The sequence below is a fragment of the Aedes aegypti genome, chromosome 2 (genome assembly GCF_002204515.2).
Source record: "Aedes aegypti strain LVP_AGWG chromosome 2, AaegL5.0 Primary Assembly, whole genome shotgun sequence".
Taxonomy (NCBI): domain Eukaryota; kingdom Metazoa; phylum Arthropoda; class Insecta; order Diptera; family Culicidae; genus Aedes; species Aedes aegypti.
In genome coordinates this window covers 325,221,102-325,247,352 of record NC_035108.1, presented here as the reverse complement: position 1 = coordinate 325,247,352, position 26,251 = coordinate 325,221,102, and the positions used below count along the sequence as shown (strand labels likewise).

The 26,251-nt window shown below is 38.4% G+C and overlaps 1 protein-coding gene across 2 annotated transcripts in view; it reads left to right on the top strand.

Moving 5' to 3' along the window:
- The first annotated feature begins 9,663 nt into the window (after positions 1-9,663).
- The window catches only part of LOC5568247 (ankyrin repeat domain-containing protein 13C), a 52,966-nt gene continuing 36,378 nt past the window's right edge, over positions 9,664-26,251 (top strand). For both annotated transcript variants that reach the window (XM_001657890.2, XM_021845872.1), the window contains exons 1-3: positions 9,664-9,983; positions 10,762-10,803; positions 25,136-25,240. In XM_001657890.2, coding sequence (XP_001657940.1) covers positions 9,875-9,983; positions 10,762-10,803; positions 25,136-25,240 — 256 coding nt within the window. In that variant the 5' untranslated portion in view covers positions 9,664-9,874. The remainder of the gene's footprint in view (positions 9,984-10,761; positions 10,804-25,135; positions 25,241-26,251) is intronic.

The window sequence follows — 26,251 nt, the reverse complement described above, 5'->3', positions numbered from 1 at the left end:
ATAGAAATTTAAACAATCATTACTTTAAGATCGTCTTCACAATTTCCTGAAGAAAATTCAGCAGGGACTTACTTTACCTATCAGATTTGTAAAATCTCTCGACGAAAATCAGCGAAAATTTTATTCCTTCAACGTTTCATTTTAATTCACCTTCAAAGAAAAAACAGTCATTCCCATGAATTCTTCTTAGAATATCTCCGAGAAAATCAACACGAATTCAAGGATAAATCATCCAGGTATTCCAATATTCTAGGGAATCTCTTCAGAGAAAATTTCTTGGAAAGCATCAAAATAATTTCAAACTCATGAAGTAATTTTTCAAGGAATTCCAAAAAATACAGAATAGCAATCTTTTCAATTTCTGATGAATTTCCTGTGAATATGTTCAAAAAATGTGTGGGAAAATTTTCGAAAGTATTCAAATTTGGTACTGTAATTTCCGCGTAATATCGACTTGGCTTCCGTTAATAGTAGTGAGGTTGAGCTACTTGAAGCGACATACGATATTTTACCAACTGATCATGAACCGTTCGGGCTATGCCTTACCACGCGCAGTGCCAGTGAGAATCTAGTCGTCGCAGGTGGCCGTGATTTTAATATGTGACAATTGGGAGGAAATCTTCAACGGAGCCAATTTCAATGGAGCGGTAGGTATTCAGAATGAATAACTTTGTTACTTCAAAAGATAGGGTGATGATATGTTCAGCAAAAAAACGGGTTTTTCCATGACAAACAACTTTGTAAAAACACAAAAAATGTTGAAAATCTTGAAAAAAAGTTATGATAAAAATTTGATTTTTAGGGGCCATTCACATACAACGGCATATATCTCAAAAAGTATAGGAGATAAAAAATCGTGTCTTCGACAAAGTTTTTTCAAATTGCCAATTCTACAATTTTACCGAAGACAGCATGTTTTGAAAAAAAAAATAGTATTTCTATCTCACTGCTAGGTGGATTGATCACAAAACTTTTTTCGTTAAAATTTGCGCTTTAATATACCAAGAAACTTCTCCGAACAAACTATATCGCTAAAATCAACGGTTTGGGCGCTATTCAAAAAGCGCATGCAATCGAGAAAAAAACACAATGCATTGGCCCTTTAGTCTAAATGTAAGTCTAGATAAATTTTAGAAAAAAAAATTAAAAAAAGATAAAAGATAAAAAATTAAAACTATCACATTCTATTATAATCTGTTTGTTCAACCAAGTTAAACTGACATACATCATGTGATTTCCATCATATGAACATCAAAAGGGCGTAACTCATAATTCTGACCAAGGATTTTTTTTTTCAAATTCGGCTCAGAGGTGCAGAACAACGTCAGGAATCAACTGCCGACTGCCGTTTGGATGGTATATTTTATTCGATTATAACGGTCATTGGAGCACCGTGATTTGTGGTCTTTATACGCCGAGACACAAGCAAAGAAATTTCACCCAACTGGTAATTGACAAGTACAAGCAGTACGAGATTTTTTCTCCAAATCATCTTTGTGTTTGCTGCCATTCAATGCTGCTCAAGTTCCCTCGATCAATACTTGCAGTGCCTATGATAAGGTCTGCTCCTGATGTGGCTCATATGGTTATTCGTGTCTAATGCCCTCATTAGTGGGTAAAAAATGGTGCCAAAGGAAATAAATTCAATATCTAAAATGGTCGTCGTACACTCTTCCAGAAAAAGTCTTACCATCTGACGAGATTGATGCTGAGGAGGAGGAATCTGATTGTCCTGATAACCACGAGGATGACTTACCGCTAACAGACTCGACGGGTCATGCTGATAATCCCGACTTGGTTGATCAAGCTAGCTGTGATGATTTAACTTGAGATCTAAATTTGCCCTTTAAACCTTTCTGAATTGTTAGGATCCAGATTGAGGGATAAAAAACTGATAAAAACAGGCACAAGAACCGCAAATAGGTCGAAGTTTGATGATTTCCTATGAACGTTCGATGATCACAACGGAATAACATATTTAAGGAATCTTCGCGGGCTATTTGAACTTTTCGAGGTCAAACACGATCCATCCATATAGCGCTATTTATAGACGGAAATGTATCGTTTTTAAAAGCCTTGTTACTGCACAATGGAAATGTTTACCCTGGTTTTCCAGTGGCTTACAGTAACATACATAAAGAAGAATATAACCTGCTGCAAGATATTTTGTATTTGATTATTAATCCTGATTTTAAATCTATATAAATAAAAATGGAGTGTTGTTTGTATGTCACGAAATGGCTTGAGAACGGGACAACCTATTTGCACAATTCCTTCACTGTTGTCTTCTTGAAGGGTTCCGACGTGTTCGTGTGACGAAAAAGTTTACGGAAGATTTCGGAAAATTTGGTAACACGGAGGAGTACTTATATGTTATTTTGTGTGGGAGCACCCATGACATTTTACAACAGCCTACTTGATGGCAAGATGATGTTTGCCGGGACCACTAGTAGGAAATAATTTCAGATTTCAAGCTGATCCATATTCTCATGGGGCTGAAAAAGGGTAATCCAAAGTTTCCAATTCATCCACCTTTGCATGTTAAGCATGGACTTGTTACACAGCTTTTCAAAAAATTGGTTCAACAAAATCCTAAAGTGAAAGAGCATCAGGTTCAGGTTCTGGTAGCTTCTGGTAGTCCGAATTGGCCACCAAAGTTGCTGTAAAATGGTTCCAATGCAACTTAAGAAGCTTTGAATGTTTTGTCATTGTGACTGCTATTATTGTGACTGAATACATACAATAGTGTCCTGGGGCACAGAACTGTGGAAATGGTGGAACAATCTAATATAATTGAAGAAGCCAAGGTTATCAAAAAGTGTTCAGGTTTGGAAAATTATTGATAGAATAAAAGTAAAATTATATTGCTACTACTTGAATAATTTTGTATTAACTAATAGTAAAATGTATTATAAGTTCTACACTTTTTGTTTCACATTTCTCCATAAAATTCTATATGAGAAAGTTGTAGATCTAGTTAAATTCTACAACTTTGCTGAAGACAGCATGCCGTTAACTTTGAAATCTTGTGAGTTACAAGTAAATTTTGAGTTTTTTAAGTATATTTTTGAAGTGAATCTTCTCAATTTACAAAAATTACGTTCTCCCAGTTTTTGCAGCAAATTTTGCGCATTATATAACCTTTGTAATGCCACTAAAAGAAAAATGTTATCGAACCAACTCCTTGAGTTATGGGCATCTAAAGATTGCATAGTTTTTCACTTAAATTTGCTTGTAACGTCAAAATCACAAGAATTGCAAACTTGCGATGTTCAGCAAAAATGTGCATATTTACTTCCTCTACAACTCTTCTGAGAACCACATTAACGTAACACTGAAAATAAAAAAGTTACATCAAAATAACTGATTTTGTGGATCCACACTAAGTTAAAAATTTCAAAATCAATTTACTTAGCTCAAATGAAGAGTTAGATCAAAAATGTCTTCGACAAAGTTGTTCAAAATAACATTTTCTAAAAGTTTGCAGAAGAGCGCAGCCACAAATTTCATCAAACAAAAAAGTTTCAGTCAAAATTTTAACTTAAATGGGGGCCACCCTATTCAACTTTTTTTCTTGAAAGATGCAAAACTCAATTACGAATAACTTCTCCGAAGACATCGAACGTCTAAAATCGACGAGAACAGAGAAAACACTTTTTTCTGGCTAAAATGTCGATTCGATCCATTGTGCAGTGTTGCAGTCAATTTCCAAATATCTTAGTAAAAATCTTTGTTGGGAAAAAATCCAAAATTCAATCGTTTTGAGCCTCTGGCTGTTTTTGGCATGTCAACAATTATTAATTTGAATTTATTATACGAAATGTAAATTAAAGGTTTATAATTAAAGTTTATAAAATTTTAGTTTTAAAGGAAAACAAAACAGAGTAACGGCATTTCTACTTTATATCTTTTGAAACTGTGTTCTAAATTCCGGAAATATCCTAAAATCTTAAAAATCATTTAATCTCAAAAATCTATGATTTGTGGCCTGCGGTTCAAAATGGTTGGGCAGGCCAGTCTAGATATATGATCTTTTGGAGGTTGTTTCAATTAATCTTCACAATACACCCGATTCTGTTTTTGCACGGGGGATGCGTACCGTGCAAAAAAAGTTTTCAGTTCAAAATTTCAAAAACCGTGTAAAAAAAGTAACACCATTTCTCGACGTTTCATGTGAAAATAAGGTTTTGGCAAAAAAATTTGTATGGAAACTTTTTTTGCACGGCCGTGTAAAAAAAATCCGTGCAAAAACAGAATCGGGTGTACGTATATTTTCATCGGTATGTTGAATCAACCAAAAGAAAAAATAAGAGTCTTATGCACAGCGATGTCAAAACCTCGACTATTATTGATCATTCATGTACCTCGGTTATTTTTACACAAATGTTGAACATTTGGGCAAAGATTTAATTACTGGATGGTTAAAAATATTCTGTCGGGGAAAATATTCCCATATATTTTGTATAGGACAGTTTTAGCTGCAAAATTGGGTACTCTTGAGATTAGTATGGTAAACAACTTTAAAAGTTGTGAAACTCGCTAGCTCAATGAAAATAAGATCAGGGTCGTTTTTCCAATTGGAACGAAGTTCCCTTTTCCCTACACTCTCTCAAAACGTCATTCATTGATCAATGGAACACGAGCAAACGGATCACTTGTTCACAGTGGGGGAATGCAAACTCCAAAATTTGTACTTACCAAGTATTTCAACTATTTCTCTCAAAGGCTGTTCGAAAACTCAACTTTTCGCCAAATCAAAGGAAGACGAGGATTGATTGCTCCCTTTGGAGCACGGGGAAACGAAATCAACAAAATATAGCTTATTACCTCAAGGATGAGCCTCTTAAGAAAAACAGCGACCACCTTTTCAACTTAATACATTATTGGTTTTATTTGCCCAGTAGGGCCCTATCTGACGTCACAATTTCTAAGGGAGTACTTGCCGAGGGCATCGTCATGCCTTGGTGCGGATCCTGGTCGCTTTGATGCATGCAGAGGTGGTTGCAGGGTGGGTTGACGGAATGTGATGCCTTGTGGGTGCCTAGCAGGTGAGCGGATGCTCCGACGCCGCTATATTAGCAAAATGGCCGCCGGTGCCGCAACGTTGATGAATGGTGCGGATTGCGACGGTCTAGCGGGGGAGCTGCTACTCCGAAACTTGACGAACAGGCCGGCGGGGCCCAAGCGTTGATGAACGGGATGGCTTACAGAAGGCGTCGGTTCAAAGCGGCGCAAGCAATTGTCTGGATGCCGTAGAAAATGGCCGACACTAATACTCTTATCGGTTGGCTGGGAACTTTTCTGCCGAACTTCTAACGGGTCGGACGACCACAATGGCTAGTGGTTTTCCAATCGAGTGCGCAAAATAGCCAACCTTGATGACACCGGAGATTCCTGCGGAAATACCCGGAACTAGTTCCGGAATGATGAAAAAGAAAAAGGCCCTTGATAAGGACCTTTTTCCGATTTTGCTGATCACAATAAAGATTTTAGCACAATAGCAATTCTTCACAATAGCGAACTCTATTTTTGACGTACGTACTATTTTCTTCGCCGTACTATTTTAACTGCCGTACTATTTTTAGGTTTTAACTTTTTAGCACCTAGGAATTTTTCTGAGAAAATTTAGAATTTATCACGCCGCGCACTACTATTTCGTCCAATGGTTCGAACAGAAAAGATCGTTTTTCGATGTCAGCCGAGTAGTTTTAATCTAATTGTTGAACATACGGAGGGCAAACTTCGTACCAAATCCGAAGTTTGAAATTTTAAATATCTCCTACCTTGGGGTTGTAGTATCTTGATAATTTACATAACGACCCCTATGAGTGATTTTTTCTGCGTGTAGTGAGCAAGCATTCGCTTCGCTACGCGTAAGCCGCTGACAACAAACTAGGGAGTTAGAGATGGAATGTTGGGGAAATTAGAACGTGAGTGTTCCACCTGTCGGATTGACCCGTGAAAGCTGCCACTCACTTCTTCTCAAATAGGATACACGGAAAACTCTACTAATATTTTTTCTTTGTGCTGGAGGCAACAAATAGGAATACTGTGACCACCGGTTACAGTTGGTGATATCCAACCCAGAGCCTGCTTCTCAGCTTAGCGTTCTTATGAGCACTTCCACAGTTATTAACTGAGAGCTTACAATGCCAATGACCATTTTTGCATGTGTATATCGTGTGGCAGGTACGAAGATACTCTATGCCCCGGGAAATCGAGAAAATTTCCAACCCGAAAAGATCCTCGACTGGTGGGATTCGAACCCACGACCCTCAGCTTGGTCTTGCGGAATAGCAGCGCGTTTACCGCTACGGCTATCTGGCCCCTACAATAATTTTAATATTATAATGATTAAGTTATCACTTTTAACTTGCAAGCTGCAAAATCAACATAAACGATGTGAAAACCTCTACTGGTGGCTATTACCGCTAGCAGAGAAGTGAATAATGCTTCCATATCAGCTTACTTTTAGGATGTTCCTGTTTCAGCACTGACGGTTTCTTGAAATAACACTAAAGCACGTTTATTTTCAATTTCGGCCAAACCACATTCGTCCAAATGACCCGAAACCCGCATTAATATAGGCTTAAAAATATTGTTTTCGCCTCAAAACGTTGCTCAGTTGTTCGAATCCAGAACAAAAGTTCGAAAATTTCTTAACCAAAGCAATTATGCCGTTTCCAAACCAAGAATTTTGAAATATATCACGAAAATCCAAATAAAGTTCAGACGACTAATTGTCAAACGTTAAGGTGAAGATGAATCGAAGCCAAAGTTTAAATTTTCAAGAGCACGGATCTGGAGAACCAAACATCCGTTTGAGCTGAAAACCTAATCGATTGGTTACCACCAGCTGGTGACCAATCGATTATGTTTTCAGCTTAAACGGATGTTTGGTTCTCCAGATCCGTGCTCTTGAAAATTTGAACTTTGGCTTCGATGCATCTTCACCTTAAGCCTGAAGTATAAAAGCTTTCTCAATCAAATTGAACAAATCTTTTTAGATTAGAATTATAAGTTTAAAAAATCAAAATTAAGGTGAAGATGAATCGAAGCCAAACCTCAAATTTTATCACAAATCTGGAGAATAGAATATCCATTTTAGCTGGAAACTTGATCAATTAGTTACCAACAGCAAGTGACCAATCTATTATATTTTCAGCTTAAAGGAACATCTTCACAGATTGGCTAACATAAGTCTTACTTCACGATATTCTTAGAAATTATATGGTCGATTTAAGCTCGTGAAAAGTCTAGAATTCAAACGGAGTAGTTATGAAGAACAGGTGCTTCAAGCAACAATTTTATTCCAAAAAGTGCTCCTCGAGTCAAAAATGTTGAAAACCCCTGCCATAAAGGGATCGTAAACGAATCATTACATTATATGTGATGTATTAAAGACATGATTTTAAGCTGTGTCAAAATGATTGGGAATCACTGTTCTAGAAGATCTATGTTTCAAATAGTAAGACACATTGATGAAATGCAATTTTAGACAGGAACACCAAAACTTCATCTGACCGCCATTTTATTTTACGTCAATTAATCAATAAAATAAAATGTAGACTAGGTATATAATATTAGGTAATGAAGAGCTTTTCTGAAAAAATCATACACATCGGTTTAGTAATCTCGAACAAATATAAAAATTATAATATGATGGTAAATGTAGTTTTCAAGATCTCTTTACGACCGGAGGGGTTCCAGAAACAAAAATGCTCGTTACTAAAAAAAAACGGTAGCACCAATTTTTTTCATTTTTCACAGTGGACTCTCATCGAAGTATTGTTTCAAAAAGTGAAAAGTCGAACATAAGAAATAATCTATAGCCTGAGATATTTACTCGGTCGGCACCCCAAGAAATTTTGGAATATCTCCGGATCTAGATGACCAGTGATTGAAATCGAAACAAATTCTGAAAATAGAGGAGTTTTTTCGAGAACTTATGAAAAAATTGTGCAAAAATATCGAGAAACAAATAAGTTAAATATTGTGATTCAAATATGTTTTTGTAGTTAGATAATGACGGGTTAATGTAATGAAATTGTGCCGTCCCTAGGGTCCTTAATTTTATATATGCGAAACTAAATGTCAGAAGAAGTTACCCGATATTTTTTTCACGACAGTATTTAAGAATTGTAAATCAATAAATTCTTTTTCGAATTAAATGGAAGTCAAACCTTATTTTGCAGTATAACGACTTTTTATGATATTTTAAAATTTTTACGTTGACTAGTTCAAGGCATATATTTAATGTTTAGTAGCAAATTGCATTACCGTAGTCCTTACATAGAGCTGAATTAGGGTTTAATTCAATACTGTTATTCTGTAAAACTGTGCTATTAAAGCAATATTACTATTTTCAAATTTTGATACTAAAACGTAAATTTTGTAGATGTATTCTAAACAAAATATTACAATAATTACTTTTTAAATAGTTAATGATACTGAGATATAATAGGTTTCATGGCGTGTCATAGGAATGTCATTTGCTAAACTGGAAACTGAATGGAATAATTTAATAAATTTATTTATAATAATGAACAGACTTCCGAACAAGTTGACGGTGAATGCTTCCATATCAAGAACTACATTCATATATTAGACCACAGTACACCATCGTTAAACGGTCATTTCAAATTCTATTTCCATCAAAAACTTGAACAGAAGCTTGAAGCAAACATTGCCATCATACTCTTTCTGCTTCCCTGCTGTAACAACCCAACTCACCGCAACGACGCTCGAGTGTGCGCACTGGCAAACCTCAAAGTTCGATTGTCTGCCTGAAAGATGATAAACCTTTCCTTCATGAGTCCATACATTCGATAACTACCTGCGTCCACTCGTTTGCTGCTGCTGCTTTCCCCTGACCTTCACCTTCCCGTTTAGAGCCCCGGATTCTATCCCTAGGAGCTTGTGGAGAGTAGGGTGCTCCTTAGTTTTCGAATGTTCCAAGAACGTAGGTATGTGATCTCAAAATTAAGCTAAAAATATTAAGACTTGGAGTGAATCTTCAAGTTATAAAATATTACTTTCAGTGAGGTTCACATAACTTGATAATTTTCCAACCAATTTAGAATCTTAGAATAATCAGTTTCATGCTAAAAAAAAAAGAAGTCAAAGGCATATGAAAAATATCGCTTTTTGTTGAAAAGTTGTGTTTTTGAATAGTTCTTGATATATAACTAAGTCAAAACGATTTCACAGCAATCAGTTCCATCCATAATGCTTGAAAACAAATGTCTTCAGAAATATGTAAAATTATTTGAAATGGGTTTCAAGAAGTTATGGCCAAAAAAGTTTCACTTTTTTATTGAAATAAGGATAAAATTTAAGAAAAGTACTTCAACTTAATACAATTTAACGTTCAAAACAAATTTGATATTATAAAAACATTTCAAAATTTAATTTTAAAGAAAGTTTTGCTAAAAGTTTTTAAATTTTGTTGGAAAATGACAAAGGCCATATTTTTTAATATAAAAATATAAAGACGCTTGAGCCATCTCTAAATCTTTATATTTCTGTCTCAAATTTTGAGGTTTATTGTTTTGTGTGGTTTGAGTTTAGTTGAGCTTACGAAGGTTTGGTTTTGAGAACTTTCGAAAAATAAGCCGCACCCTAGTAGCCAGTGAGAGTGCCTTCAACCTATGTTGGGCTTATTGGCTGCCTTCCTCATAGTGTCTAGTAGTGAGTGAGTCGGGAGAGTCGCACCAATCAGACAGACAAGAACCCAACAACCCCAGGCAGGAAAGAAAAAAAAAACCCAAACCATTGGCCCCCTATCTAAATGGTTGCATCGACGAGTTGCAGTTTTGTTTTGCAGTAGGAAAATGTTTTCAATCAATTGCACCTCCAGAACCAGGCGAAAGTAATGTCCGACGACGAGTCCTTCCCATTGCATGAGTGCGTTTTCAGGGGAGACACTCGGAAACTGTCCCAACTTTTGCGGTCCCACGAACCCTCGGGAAAGGACAAACATGGTGAGTTTTCCCTGAGAAAAACTTGGAAAGCCCTGAAAACCGAAGAAAAGTTTACTCGCACAGTTTAGTGGTCGCAGTTTGTGGGAATTTCTTCTGTCCATTTCGTGTCATTCGATCTTTGTCACCGCCGTGGACTTCTAGTCCCATAGCTGTGAGCAGTGGTTCAGGTTTCCAAACCACTGTTTGCTGGTAGGGTAGGTGTACCAGTTATGGACATAGTGGTTTCCTATTTCGCCATACGGAATTACTTGAATGTTTTCACATTTAGAAAGATTTTTTTGTGTTGTAGTAGTAAGATTTAAGATATATCTTGATGTTTAAACATTCAAAAAGATTTAAAATGTGAAAGTTCTCGAAATTTCCCGTATGGCCAAATAGGGAAGCACTATGGCCAAAACTGGTACACTTTCCCTATATAAATACATCACATCATCAGAAACTGAAGGGAAAACTTCATGCATCGATAATCGTAGACGACGAGTGTTGTGCGGTATCGAACTCCCATTCCCACCCCCCAATCAACCAAACCCTCCTCTGGGCATGGTTTTACTATCGAGTCTGTTTTCACCCCACAAACAACGGGCTCTGCACCTTCTTTCCCAAGGGGGAGGTCTCTTTTTATTGATAAACAAACCATTAAAATATATATCGACTCCCTGTGCTCTGCCCCCTCAAAACTATCCTTAAACTGAATTGCGCGCGAGTACAACTTGATTCGTGTTTCTTGATTTCTTACATCGATGACTGAGTTTGTTTTCTTCTTTCTATACCATTTTAGGCAACACACCACTGCACCTGGCGGTTATGCTGGGACGAAAAGGTAATTCCAATCAAAGTCGAGAAAAATTCATGAAAAGTTTTGTCACCGTGAACTGTTTGATGTCCTAAATTGCGTGACAGTCAACAATACTGGTAAGACATTGGGTACGATTAGTCATGGAGCAATGTAAAGTACCGCAAGAATATGGGCGTAACATCGCCAAATCGTTCAGTGGGACAAATTTGACGTGAAACGTTCTGCTGATAAGAATCGGAGTGATAACAAGCGGGGAAAAGGTGGTAACAACTAATTTACTGCAGTGTGGTTTCTATTTGGAAACAGATATGAATATTGGTTTTTGAAATTGTTAAGAATGTTTGTGTTTCGAGATGAAAAATCCACAGGCAATCCAAGAAACGATGTTTGCTTTAAGAAAAGTTTCTGAGAGCTCTTTTATCAATCTATTAGTTGCTTAAACTTATACTCAGTTGAAATTAAACTATTAGCCTTATTCGCTCAGAAATGGAGAATCTTTGGGGGAGATACCCTAGTACCGGACACTAAATTCGTAAAACAAAATATATTAGTTTTATGTGATCTTGTTATCCATCTACATGCTTCATTTATTTCGCCGAGGCCGGCGAAAATGAAGTGCCGTTCGGGCTAAAAAATTTATAAATCAAATCAACTGGCAAAATTTGATGAAGAGATCGGTGAACCATTGCTAAAAATCTCGGTACACCTTTACCAAAATTCGGTGCAGGATTGCATTTCGCATTTTTTAACATTGGATGAATAAAAGCATAAACACATATTCTAAATCTTTCCCTTGATGCTACAACTATATTACTCGAAATTGGAAATTTTTGACTTCAGTATGTGAAAACAATATTCTTAATTAGATCTGCCATATATCCACAGCTCATAAGCGTGTGATTCAAAATACATAAGTTAAAGTTTATTTTTCAATCATATTCTCTGCGATTAATCATCACCTTGTGAAACGGTCATATTTTCAAAGTTTCACATCGCAAAATTTTGATTTTTGGGTTATCTAGTTGTAGCATTATGGGGACGAAATGTTTGTTGTTTGCTTCTGTTGCCATTTTCACCGTATTTCAACGAAAACAGGAACCATTTTTGAAAATATATTATAACTAACTTCATCTAATGCTGACTAATTATAGGCACAATTGTACGCCATAAACACCATTTCTAATGAATTACATGAATACTTACATGTACTCTTAAAACGAATAGGCACAGGTTGGTTTCCACAGCTCTCAATTTCGTTTCTGATAGATGTGCTTTGCCGAAATTCAATGAAAATATTTGTTTGCTGATTTTTGTGGCAAAATAGATAACCGAATCTCAGTTATTCATCCAAACTACCGATATTCGTCAATTTTCATCTGTTAATATCGTTCATCTGTCAAAATTAAACGAGTTTTAGTAAAAATATGTTTAACCGACCCGACTGAATTCATCGTTTTGTTTTACCGAGATTGAGTGTGTACATAAAAAATAGAATGGTTTTTGTATGTCACGAAACTGCTTGAGAACGACTCAGCAAATTTACCTGATTCTTTCACAGTTAAGTCCTTGTAGTTTTCTAACGTGTTTGTGAGTATGTAAAACTTAGGATAAAGACCAGGAAAGTCGGAAAACCGTGAGTGAATATAACAATTATTTTGTATGGGACTCTTCATGGCCTTTTTGACAGCCTACTTGATGGCAACACAAAGTTTGCCGAAACCAAGGTATCTAAAAGGGTTTCCTTCATCCGCCGTACTGATGAAGCCATTCCTCCTGCTGTCTTGATCTTCCTCCTCTGCACCGTTTAGGTGTTCCTCGTAGTGCTGCTTCCACCTTTCAATCACCTCACGTTCGTCCGTCAAGATACCTCCATCCTTATCCCAGCACATTCCAGCTCGCGGCACAAAGCCTTTGCGGGATGCATTTAGTTTCTTGTAGAACTTTCGTGTTTCTTGAGAACGATACAGCTGCTCCATCTCTTCGCACTCCAACTCTTCCAGGCGGCGCTGTTTATCCCGGAATAGATGGGTTTGCTGTCTTCGCTTCTGTTTGTATCGTTCCACGTTTTGACGGGTGCCTTGCTGCAGCATCATCGCCCGCGCTGCATTCTTCTCGTCCAAAACCGTCTGACACTCCTCGTCGAACCAACCGTTCCGTCGATTTGCTTCCACGAACCCAATGGCACCTTCCGCTGCGTTGTTTATGGCTGCTTTGAGACTACTCCAGCAGTCCTCAAGAGGGGTTTCGGTGAGCTCTCCCTCTTCCGGCAACGCTGCTTCAAGGCTTTGCGCGTAATCAGTTGCGACTTCGGGTAGCTTGAGTCCTTCCAGATTGTACCGTGGCGGGCGTCGGTACCGAATGTTGTTCACAACGGAGAGTCGTTGGCGCACTTTAACCGTCACTAGGTAGTGGTCCGAATCGATGTTTGCGCCGCGATAGGTTCTGACGTCGATAATGTCCGAGAAGTGTCTTCCATCAATCAAAACGTGGTCGATTTGCGATTCAGTCTGTTGGGGTGATCTCCAGGTGTACCGATACGGGAGGCTGTGCTGGAAGTAGGTACTACGTATGGTCATGTTTTTGGAGGCGGCGAAATCAATCAGTCTAAGGCCGTTTTCGTTCGTAAGCTGGTGAGCGCTGAACTTCCCTATAATCGGTCTAAATTCCTCCTCCTGGCCAACCTGAGCGTTGAGATCTCCGATAAAGATTTTGACATCATGGCTTGGGCAGCCGTCGTATTCACGTTCCAGCTGCGCGTAGAAAGCGTCCTTATCGTCATCGTCACTTGCTAGGTGAGGGCTTTGCACGTTGATTAACATGGAGAACAGACGCTGTTTTGAGCCGCCCCTAACATGGAGAACAGACGCTCTGATAAACTACGCCCTCAGAAGAGAGGAGCCCCCCTTCCCTGTCAACATACGACCAAGGTCCCACCAGGGTTGGTTACCCGATCTTCCCTACGGTTACTCGTACCCCAGGCGGCACCACGGGGAGGTAGGGATAGGAGTTACTGGACAAGAGGCTAAGGACCATGTGGGATATAGAATCCACTGCGTTGGGAAGTGATAATAGGATTGATCACAGCAAGCGGTTTTATATGTTCAAATGTGATGTACACTGTCATGTTGGCGAAATTGGTCTCCCTTAGTAACACGCTCCTGTCACTTGCATACTAGATGCATGCATGCTCTGCCTCACTTGAGAACTGACACTTGTCCTGGTAAGTTGTGTGAGCATCGCGTGGAGGGTGATTCCTTTCCCGGTGATTGTCGAAACTCCACAGACCACAAATGGGATCTATTTTATACCTGCAGGTACGCGAAGTACCAATGGTACGCATTGTCCAATCATTTACCACGTAAATATGATTACATATATTAAATATCCGCAAAAAGTAAGAGGTTGTTTCCAAGATACGACCGCCAAGTTGACGTTGGATAACGTTAGCCTCTTCTTTTTCCTGGCTTAATACCGTCATGAACTTATGAAAGATTTCTACTGCTAGAAATCCAATTAATTTTCACACTATTTCTTGCATAACAATTCTGATTTATTATAGACATTGTGTGTTATTATTTTGTGTCAATACAAAATAATCACTTTACATGTATTCAGAAGCTTAGGCCATTATATTGAAGAATTGATTTTTCAGTGTATACTTAATCATTGTTAATTTGGAGCAATGAATTCAAAATAACTCTTTTCTATTGATTTTGGGTTACGTAATATTTGAATCATTCCTTAACAATAGAAAATATATTGCATTCCGACAGCAGCGTCCTCGGAAACATTCTCAAATTGTCATTTTGTCAATTATTCATAACTAATCATATGTGGTAAACACATTGGTAAATATTACACAAATAACTCTTTAGTACACATTTGTTGGCCCTAAAAAGGGCCGATTGAACTGTGAGAATCGAGTAACACGGACACATTTTGCCAGCGAACAGGTTAAAATCCTCCTCGCCCAATAAGGTTTACGATGGCGATGACGATGGGCGCTTGAACAAGCGACTTGGGCTGATTTTCTTCAGCCATCTCGCAGCCAGCGATTTCACAAACCGGACACTGGATTTGCAGCAGCTTAATGATTGTAAATTTTGGTGGAATTTTACTGATTTTGGTAAAATGTTTACCGCAAATCACTAATAGTTTCAACAAAACTATTATTTAATTCACCGACAGATCTGTTGCTGTGAGTATTGCCAGTAATGTTGCGCTTCACGGTAGATATATTTTCAAAACTTGAATTGTTGAATTAACGTAACACGGACACATTTTGACAGCACACTGGTTGAAATCCTTCTCGCCCGATGAGGTTTGCGGTGGCGATGACGAAGAGCGCTTCAACAAGCAGCTTTGGTCGATTTTCTTTAGCCATCTCGTACAAATTAAGGAATATTACACAAATAACTCTTTAAAACACATTTGTTGGCTCTGAAAAGGGCCGATTGAATTCATGAATTCGCGTAACACGGACACATTTTGACGGCGCACTGGTTGCAATCCTCCACGCCCGATGAGGTTTGCGGTGGGGATGACGATGGGCGCTTCAACAAGCGGCTTTGGTCGATTTTCTTCAGCCATCTGGTACTTGCCTTTGCGCCCCGATTCCTACAGGGTCAATTCTGGAAGCGCGAGTCCATTAGGAAATCTTGAGCGATTTCACAATCCGGACGCTGGATTTGCCGCCGCTTGATGATCAACAGCTGGCCTCTGGTAGCGAGGAGCTGAGCAGGTTTAGAGGAGCTCTTACCAGCTCGAAAGCGAAAACAGAATGAAACCGAATTCAACGAATCGCTGCCTCAAATCAACCTTGCGTCTTCCTCTTCCGACGACACAAATTGAACTGTGCAAACGCAAAGTGAAAATAACTCGCCCGACCGTGTTCACAGTCCGACCGCAAAAAGAAGACTGAGAGAAGAAGCAGGGTGCGGTGCGCTTTTATAGAGGGAAGCGGAATCCAAAAATATGCTTGGACGTGATTGGTTAGATAAGAAAGGGGTCAACGTTTTACGATTTTTCAATAGTTTGTTGCTAATAATCAATAGTGTCCTTTATTTGAATCGACGCGTAGATAAATTTCGAATCGTTTCATGGATAAATATTGAAAATCTATCGATAAATGACTGAGTTATTAGCGGTCAAAACCTGACCATTTTTCGTTACATGCTCAATTTTTCGTTTTTCTGAATTGTACCCCCATATGTTGCCAAAAGACGTTATCCAACGTCAAATAAAAATGATGTTGCGCATATAAGATCTTTGAGAAGTGTAAACAACCAATAGGAATACCAAAAATATTGTACTTATAAAAAAAACTTTTACTGTAAGACGACTGCTTATGGACCCTTTTAAGCTTAGCAAGTGGTGGAATTCTCCTTGGAAACATTTCTGCAACGCTGCGGAACTTTTTCTACATGAGGGGCATATTGCCCGGTTTGTTTTGAAACGTCAAGATTTGGTCCGTTTGCAGAAAACGTCTTGTACTCGTTTTAGAAGCTACCTGGCAAAAGAAAGTTTATTATGATTAACTAAGTAAATAACACTTTGACACCAAAAACTATAGAAGTAATGGATTTGCCACTGCGATAGAGCAGTTTTTCCTTATGGGGGCGTATTATATCTGTTTACCCTGATTTGAATTGTCGCTTATATTGAGCTGAGTTTTTGCATTTTCAACAGCCAATATCTCAAGAACTCGACGTGCTATATAAGACACGTATGCCATGACAAATGGTAAATAAAACATAATACAGTACTGACCCGATTTTGACTTTTTGCGCTCACGGTTTCATGACCAATTTTTTTCAAATCTTATCCAACTGAAGTGAAGTTATTATAAATATGCGTAACATAGTGAAGAAAGAATTCTGATAACTTGTTTTCTTTTTGAAGGAGCGCTGAAAAGCGTTTTGAAAAAGGGGCTGACAAAATCGGGTTAACTATGTAATAATAATAGACGTGCAATGATATTTTTGAAAACAACAATGGATTCACGAACCCTTAATTAAGTGAGTAGCGGTAATTTGATGCTTGAGACAAAAACGTGTTCCGCAGTGAAATCTGAGACGATAATCTTGAAGAGCCTGTTGAACCCTTTATAGTCTCAGAAGGTTTCTTTGGACCCTGTACAATTTCGCAATAGGGTAGCTTCATATTCCGGACATTTTACTTTGTATGAGGAACATATCACACTAACTTTTTCAATCGTAATCGCTCAAAATTGACACTTTGAAGGCTCGTTTTAATAAGCATTTTCCTCAGATATCTAAGCAAAATTACATTTCCCTACTCCCTTTGACGTCTCTTCCGTGGTTTGGCTATTTCAATTGATGATTTGACTTTTATATATGATTTACACGAGCTGTCCGTAATTAGAATCTAAGCGTCCAGCATATGAGGCAAATGTAGTGAAGCGTCCGGAATAATGATTATGAAAAATCCACAAATTTCTATCTAATTAAAATTATTCATATTGTGAATTCAAAATCGTCACCCACCATTCGAAAGTTAAGTGTTTTAAAACCTCGAAAACGCGGAGGAATGGTACGGAATGATTTTTTATTTGCTTACTGAGGCCTTAAGTGTCTGTAATATGAATCTTAACGATAATGTTCGTGAAAAAATACGTTGTCTGTGCCTTGGGGTCATATTGACCTCAAATGCAAATCGCTGTAACTTCAGGAAATACAAATAGAGTTTCTATATTTCTGCAGTTTTGGAAAGCAAATTTACTGAAAATGATAAGAAAATTCATCCATTGCCTGGAGAAAGGTCGAAAACAGCGATTTTTTAAACTTTTGTAGTTGAGACTAACACCGCATGATGGCGTTAACTTTAAAAAAATTACTGTATGGAGCTCATATATTTATTATAAATTCAATATCTCAAGATACTGTGCAATTTGGAAGAATTATTACTTCAGCAAAGTTGCTCATTGAATCAAGAACTTTAAGTTGCATGTCTGCTTAACTCAAAAACTGCCACTAGGAGGCTCTGGTGGGCATCAAATATTTCAAACTTATACACAGTCAACTCTCCCTTACTCGATATTTCGTATCGCGATATCGAGTAAGAGAACTATATAGTAAAAGTTGGTTTTCATTGCTACCTTGATGGTCCCTTGGATGGCATTTGCACTGGTTTTATGTCCTTTAACTCGATACCTTCCTATCTCGATGGTCCCTTCAATATCGAGTTATGGAGAGTTGACTGTATCTGAAGTTTGGGTTATGGTAGAAGACTAGCGTCTTTGGCAATGTTGTTCATTTGTTTGGCGGCTACAAAATGCTTGTTAAGTTAGTTCCATATGTTGCGATGAGCTAGTGAGCATTAAAAAAAACTTATTTCAGAATGAAGTTCAAATAGCAGGCTGTGTTTTCAGTAAAGTTGCAATAAAGAGCAATGATTAGCATACCTGATTAGTATGGAACATTGTCACTAGTTGGCAATTATTAGTATCAAATATTTAAATACCATAAATCTCTTGATTCTCAACTCGATAATGAAGATTGTTGATTTCGGAGAAGTTGCCCTATCGATCGCCATTATCCAGGCTACGGTGGTGACCCCTAATTTATGGTGTGATGCGTACCGTGCCTAGGAATGAATGGTTAGGGGGGTCTAAATAAAACCTAACCGCTAACGGAGCCTGTGGGGTACCTGGGCGCCCTCCACAGTATTGAGTCCTTCCTGTGCTACCCGGAGCAATGGTGCAGGTGACCTTGTGTTTCTCCGAGATAACCGGCTGCCCTTCTTCAGTCTCTATCCTGAGGCTTAATAAGGGTGGGATTATGAATATGTTGACATTTAATTTAAATTATCACCTATATGGATTCGCATTATGCGTTTTACACAGTGTATTCTGTGCTCTTTCGCCTTTGGCGACTTTAAATAGATACCGATCTGGTTTTTTCGTTGCTGGTCTTTTTCGTGCTGAGATTGCAAAAAGCTCAATCCTGCCTAGTTTGGGTAGTGGCTACGGTTAGGTTAGCTCAGATCAATCTTCAGCATAAAAGAACAGCAACGATCAATCTTTGCAAACTCATGCAAAATGGTGCAGCCCAAGTGGCGCTAGTTCAAGAACCCTACTTTCGTAGAGGGAACTTCTATCTAGGTAACCTTGTGGACCCAGTTTTTGCTACTTTCAGCAAACCTGAAATGGCAAACTCGCGCTCCATGCCCCGCGCATGTGTGCTCGTTAATAAAGCAATCGTTGCTACACTCATTTCTGAGTTAACTACCAGAGATGTATGTGCTGTCACAATCGATGTTTCTGTTGGTGACCTCAACAGGAAATACGTCTATTGTTCGGTATATTTACCACATGATGAACCATCCCCAACGGATGACTTCAAACGAGTTGTCGTACACTGCGTAACAAAAGGCCTTCCGCTGATTGTGGGCAGTGATGCTAATGCTCATCACATCATCTGGGGCAGCTCAGATATCAATTTGAGAGGCTCCAGTCTGATGGAATACTTAAGTAGTACAGACCTTGGATTACTTAACATAGGCAATCGCCCAACCTTCATAGTTTCTAATAGAGAAGAAGTGTTAGACATAACGCTCTGCTCGAATAGAATCAGTCACGAGTTGACGAATTGGCATGTATCAGATGAGGAATCATTATCTGATCATCGCTACATCTTCTTTGAACAATCAAATGTAACTGCACAGACTTTGCGTTTTAGGAATCCCCGGTCAACAAACTGGGAACTCTATATTGAATTGGTTGCGACCAAATTTCATGGATATTCTCCGTCCATTGAAAATCCAAGTGATCTGGATGATGCAGTTGATACTACAACATCCTACATTATGGAAGCTTTTGAAGAAGCATGTCCTCTGCGGTCTGTAAAGACTACAAGAGGGACCCCATGGTGGAATTCCGATCTGACTAGACTCAGGAAACAATGTAGAAGGGGTTGGAACAGACGCCGTTCAGCTGGATCAGAGTCGTTCAAGTCGGCTCTCAAGGCTTACAAGAAGGCTTTTCGTTCTGCTGAACGATCCGGCTGGAAAAACCTTTGTACAAATGTTTCCAGTTTGAGTGAAGTCAGTCGGCTGAACAAAATCCTTGCAAAATCTAAGGATTTCCAAGTGAACGAAATTCGCTTACCTAATGGTGACTTTACTTCTTCCGATGAAGAAGTTTTAGAATGTTTATTCAATACACACTTCCCCGGATGTGTGGACATAGCATCTACGGATGAACCAAATGTCTTTTCATGTAGTTACGAGTCTCTGGCCTCGGCTCGCAGTATCGTAACTACTGAATCGATTCAATGGGCACTTAATAGTTTTGCTCCTTTCAAATCTCCAGGAGCGGATGGGATTTATCCTGTTCTGCTCCAAAAGGGATTTGAATTTATCAAACATGTTTTGAAACAGCTACTTGCAAGCAGTTTTGCTACCGGGTACATTCCCAGATCCTGGCGTGATATTACTGTAAAGTTTATCCCGAAAGGAGGTCGTGCGTCGTATGAAGAAGCGAAGAGTTTTAGACCAATCAGTCTGACCTCTTTTCTTCTGAAATGTCTGGAACGCATTATCGATCATCACATCCGTGATGTTTATTTGGCAAACATGCCTCTTCATGTGAATCAACATGCTTACCAATCTGGAAAGTCCACTGTGACTCTCTTACACAAAGTTGTATACGATATCGAGAAAGCGTTCGCTCAGAAGCAATCCTGCTTGGGTGTTTTCTTAGATATTGAGGGTGCCTTTGATAACGTGTCTTTCGATGCCATATTGGAAGCCGCACGAAACCATGGGCTACCTACAATGATTACCAATTGGATTCATCAAATGCTCAAAAACCGACATCTCTTCTCGACATTGCGTCAAGCAGCGATTCGAAAATTGAGTGTTGGCGGATGCCCCCAAGGGGGAGTCTTGTCACCACTTTTGTGGAATCTCGTAGCAGATACGCTATTGAGGCAACTCAATAATAGCGGTTTTCCAACATATGGATTTGCCGACGACTATCTATCTTTGATAGTTGGTATGTGCATAAGCACCCTATTCGACCTGATGCAAAGTGCTCTTCAGGTAGGCGAGAGTTGGTGTCGCCAATATGGCCTTTCGGTTAACCCGAATAAAACATCTATTGTTCTTTTTACGGAAAGACGAAACCGCGATGGAATTTGACCTTTGAGTCTTTTTAAAGTATGTCGGAGTCATTCTAGATTCCAAACTTTCATGGACACCTCACATTGATTTCAGAGTCAAAAAAGCTTGCATGGCCTTCGGTCAATGCTGGCGAACCTTTGGTAAAACTTGGGGCCTCAAACCCAAATATATCAAATGGATTTACACAACAGTTGTTCGACCAATATTGGCATATGGATGTCTTGTGTGGTGGCAAAAGGGTGAAGTGAGAATAATCCAGTCAAAATTGGGCCATCTCCAAAGGATGTGCTTGATGGCGATGTCTGGTGCGTTCTCTACAACTCCCACAGCAGCGCTCGAGGCCCTTTTCGACGTTGCGCCACTACACATACATCTTAAACAAGAAGCACTTTCTTGCTCTTACCGTTTATGGGTACTGGATCTACTGGAGAAAAATCCAGTGAATCGTAGATCTACACACACTTCGTTGTTTCCACTTTTGGTGAATTGGGACAAAATTGTCCTTGCTCCAAGTGATCTCACAATTGCTTGTAACTTTCCTTACAGGACATTTACCACACAATTCCCTTCACGGGAAGAGTGGACGTCTGGCTATTTGGAAAGAAGTATATCAAACAATATAGTATGTTACACTGATGGCTCCCTTCTTGAAGGTAGAGCTGGTGCAAGAGTATACTCCCGTGAGCTAAGGCTGAATCAGTTTTACTCGCTTGGTAGAAACTGCACCGTTTTTCAGGCGGAAATATTTGCTCTTTTGTGTGGAGTGCAATCAGCACTTCAACAGCGCGTAATGGGTAAAGTCATATACTTCTGTTCAGATAGTCAGGCTGCTATAAAAGCTCTTGCTTCGACCAACTCAAGGTCGAAGCTTGTTATGTCGAACTCAAATTGAGGAACTGAATTCAGTCAACTCTGTAAACCTTGTATGGGTACCTGGCCATTCTTCCATCGCTGGAAATGAATTGGCTGATGAGCTAGCTTGCGATGGAGCATCACATGACTTCATTGGCCCTGAGCCGGCTATTCCAATTTCCAAGTGCTGGGTGAAGCTTCAGATAAACTCTTGGGCGGCAACTCAGCACAAGCAATATTGGAATAGTTTGGAGTCATGTCGTCAAACAAAATTGTACATTACTGAGCCATCTCCAAGGGTGGCGAAGTATTTAACAAATCTGTCAAAGCAGAATTGCAGTCTCTTGGTCAGAGCGTTGACAGGCCACTGCCGACTCAAGTATCACATGGCAAATATTCAGCGTGCTGACTCATTTGTGTGTGATAGTTGTGACTCCGATTATGGAACTTCGTATCACCTGATATGTAACTGTCCAGTTTTTTCGCAAATGCGATTCCAATTACTTGGTAAACACTTATTAAGTGAAACTGAATTCAGAAGCCTGAATCTTCAGGATATTCTGTTATTCTTAACCCGCTGTGGTAATGAGCTATAGGCTCTCTTTACGCTCATGCGTTTTGCAGTGTCCTTTTTAGGGCGCTGTTCGAACCCATTGTGGTATGGAGCTACATGCTCTCAACTCGCTTATGCGATTTTCCCTCTTCAAGGGACCCCACTCCTATTTCCTCCCATCTTTCCCTTCCCTTTCCTCTCCCATCGGGTAGATGATGAAATAGGCTCAAATATGGCGATGGCACAAATCTCCCAACTGGTGGGGAACGTGCCTTTGGAGCCGGCCTTCTGATACCTGATACCTGATAACTCCATATTTCTTAATAAAGTTCTGAGGATTGCTACACTATTAGCTGTAGTTGAAGGTATAGCTCCGGAGTATTGTGGACAAAGTTATTCCAGAACATCTCTGGGTCAGATAGGGCAAAAATCACATAAACTTCCTTTTAGAACTCATTTATCATTTGGGAACGTAATGTTTTCATACAAAATGTGAACAGGCCCGTTATTTGTAATAAGTTACAAAGGCTCAGGATATTTTTAAAATTTATAATTAACCTAAAGTAAGAGTAAGGCCTCCAAAAAATCCTGGAATTTTGTCATAATCAACACAGGTTCATAAGTTATTTTGTAGCCATTGATGTCTACGTTTGTTAGTTTACAGCACTCACTAAGCCTTAACAGACGTGTCCACAAATGTTGACAAGAAATTGGATATTGGAAGCCATCTAAATCGTTCTTGAATTCGGGTTCTTATGATCTACTAAATCTACTACAGTCTATATTAACCCAATTCTCTTGAAACTTTCTCGTACCTATCCATAAAGCTTCATATGGCTCAAAGATTGTACTGCTATGAATATTGGTAATCTCAAGATCTTCGGAACATACTGGAGTGGTGGGCATCAATTTCTATACGCAACTTGACTTATTATTTAAATAAAATGTTTTTAGCGTATCCATACTTGATCACAAATATCCGTTATAGTTAAAAATAATTGTTTCCAAGCTTATTGGTTATACTATGAATTTTAAATTACTCTGATGACAATATTTACAATATCTACTGGATCTACTGGTACTGTTTCTCACTCGCCTCCTAGCGAACCAACCAGCTCACAGTTCTAAACCTAACGAACACCTTTGCCGTAAACGCCGACTTTCTAGCTGTTCTACATCGTGAGACATATTAGTTTGAAATATGTGTAGCTCATTAGCGCCTCCTAGTTAAAGAATATTGAACTAAGCAGACATGTAGTGTATAGCCTTTAGATTGATGAGCATTTCAGAACTATCCTAGGAAAAACGTAATAGTCGTTTACGGGAATCAGAAAACCATGTTTTTTTAGCAAGCACCATCATGCGGAGAAGTTCCCAACTAACCAAAGCGTAATATAGTAGCCCTTTCCTATAGCAAACTTCACCGAAGTAGGTATAATTTTATGTATATATTTTTATATCATTCTGAGATATAAACGTCCAAATTTTCAAAAATTCATTGTTCGTATACCATTTTCACAATGAACCCCTTTCGCATTTTCTTATATGTTTAAATGAAATAAAATTAAATTTTCTTTCCAAAACTGCAGACAAATTGAAAATCCGTACAAATTTGGCGAAGTTATAGCGATTTGAATATGCTCATGGAATAATTCGCAAAGCTATTCCAACGGCTGAATTTTATTTGATTAGTGCTCTTCAGGATATTCCTCAATTTCACGCTGATGATGATTCTGATCATGTCTTTGTTACATTCAAAATATATTATGGAGCAAATCTTCATCCTATCCGTTGTACTTTCAATTATTTGCGAGCCGACTGGAAAACATATGAAACAAACATCAATAGTAAATTTGATGTAAACATTTCTTTGCAAACAAAACATGATATGAACCAGTGAATCAATTGTCACCCAACAAGCAGCAACAAAGACATTGTCATCTCCTATTCTTGTTGCAACATTTTTGCTCCGCAACATCAGTTTATCACTTCTCCTAACAGTGACAGGAGTGAGGATCCTAACAGTTATGAGAGTTATCAGAGTTTAACAAATTGCTTATCAGGACTATGATCCGTCACTGAAATATTTGCGACTTTACTGCACCCGCGAAAAAAAAATGCTTAGTTCGAAGATTAGACCATCATCGTTAGATAACGAAATTTCCCATGAAGCTGATTCACAAATTGATAAGAGAGCGACGAAAAGGAATGCGATTAAAATTGGGTCAAGGCACAAAATAATGCACTTCTTAAAACTGTCTGTTCGTTTGACTTCCTTTGTTTTATACAAATCAAGATAAGTAGATGCGGGAAAAATCGTCAGCGAGAAAACTTTTCCCTTCTTTAGGGAAAAAGGGCGGTTCAAGCAGCAACCACGTTGTGGTTGGATTTTTATTGCCAATTTCCGTGAGCTTATGTCATGTACACAACTAAATATGAAACCACACGAACTCTTTACGTCCTTCAGGAAATGTGTGTAAGGAAGCTAAAAATAGCTCTACAGGTTGGTTTTACTGCTGGTTTGCAAAATAATGCGATGCTACGCTTTAAGGACCATCATTTTTGGGATGTTTTTCGTGGTCACATAAGTGGGAAGCGACGCAAGAGGAATATTTCATTTCCGCTCAATTGATTATCGATTAGTAACTGCTATTGCGGAGATGATTCATATGACCAGTGTCGGACGCGTCACGCAATTCAACCATTCTACTGCTGGTGACAAACACGAAACCAATCAAAGCTGATTGATAAGCTGTATGCTTGAACATTATGTTCACTTTTTCTCATCACAATATCGTCTAATTTCAGAATGTACCTATCTCCTGTTGGCGCACGGTGCCCCGGTTAAAGTGAAAAACCAACAAGGATGGTCCCCACTAGCCGAAGCCATCTCCTACGGAGATCGGCAAATCAGTAAGTATTGGATTAGATTACATTAGGTGAAGGTTAATGGGAATTTTAGTAGCAATAATTGGATATTTGCATATTTGTAGGTAAACATTTTCACTTTTTATTAAAACTAACATTAAAGAACCTTACGTTTGCAGTGCGAGACAACCAACTTTTTTACAAATTTCGATGATAATTGATTTTATTCCACATTTGGTTTGTTATTCATTAGTACTACATCAGAGAGCAGCTTTAGAAGCATCTGCGATAGTCCTGATGGGCTGAGAATTGTTTAAAAAAATGAAAACTTGTTTTCATTACAAAATTCTAATTTTTAGTTAAATATAAGAAACAGATGTGGTATTTTTAAGTTGACTTTTGAACTAAGAACTTTTGATTTATGTGTAAAACTTTAACGAAATTAGAGAAATCTTGTATAATGGTATGTATGAAGAACAAACATCTTAACTTTTTTTCCTTTGTCAGTGAGGTCTGTGTCATTTACAAACAAATATTTTTTTACATCCCTGAGGTAATGCCGGTAATCAGCTAGGAAAGATATTGAAATATTGCTCAATTTTGGTCCCAGAATGCTACCTTGTAAACACCGGCATTAAATTTCCTTAAGTGTTCGATTTGATTGATAATTTGTCCTCTTGGACAAGTTAAACTGACGTTATTAAACTGACAAACACTGTGTTTTTTTATTATTATTTTACTACCATTCCGAATGCTTTTTATGTCTATAAGAGCAAGTTTTCGTATCCTGAGCTGCTTTTTTCAATTGAACGAAAAATGTGGGTTTTCAAAGCCTTTTTATAGTTCAAATAATTTCCAATAAGAAATGAAATAAGTTTTACTCGAAAGGAATCCTAGTCTTTGGAATAAAGTCTGTATAACATCATTAAAACGACATCGAATAGGTTTAAAATAAGTCTTGTACTGCATAGCTTATGTCTTACTATATCAGGTAGATGTAATTTGTGTTAGAATTTTTATTAAGCCAAGAACTTCTTTGAAAACAGGTCTTTTGAT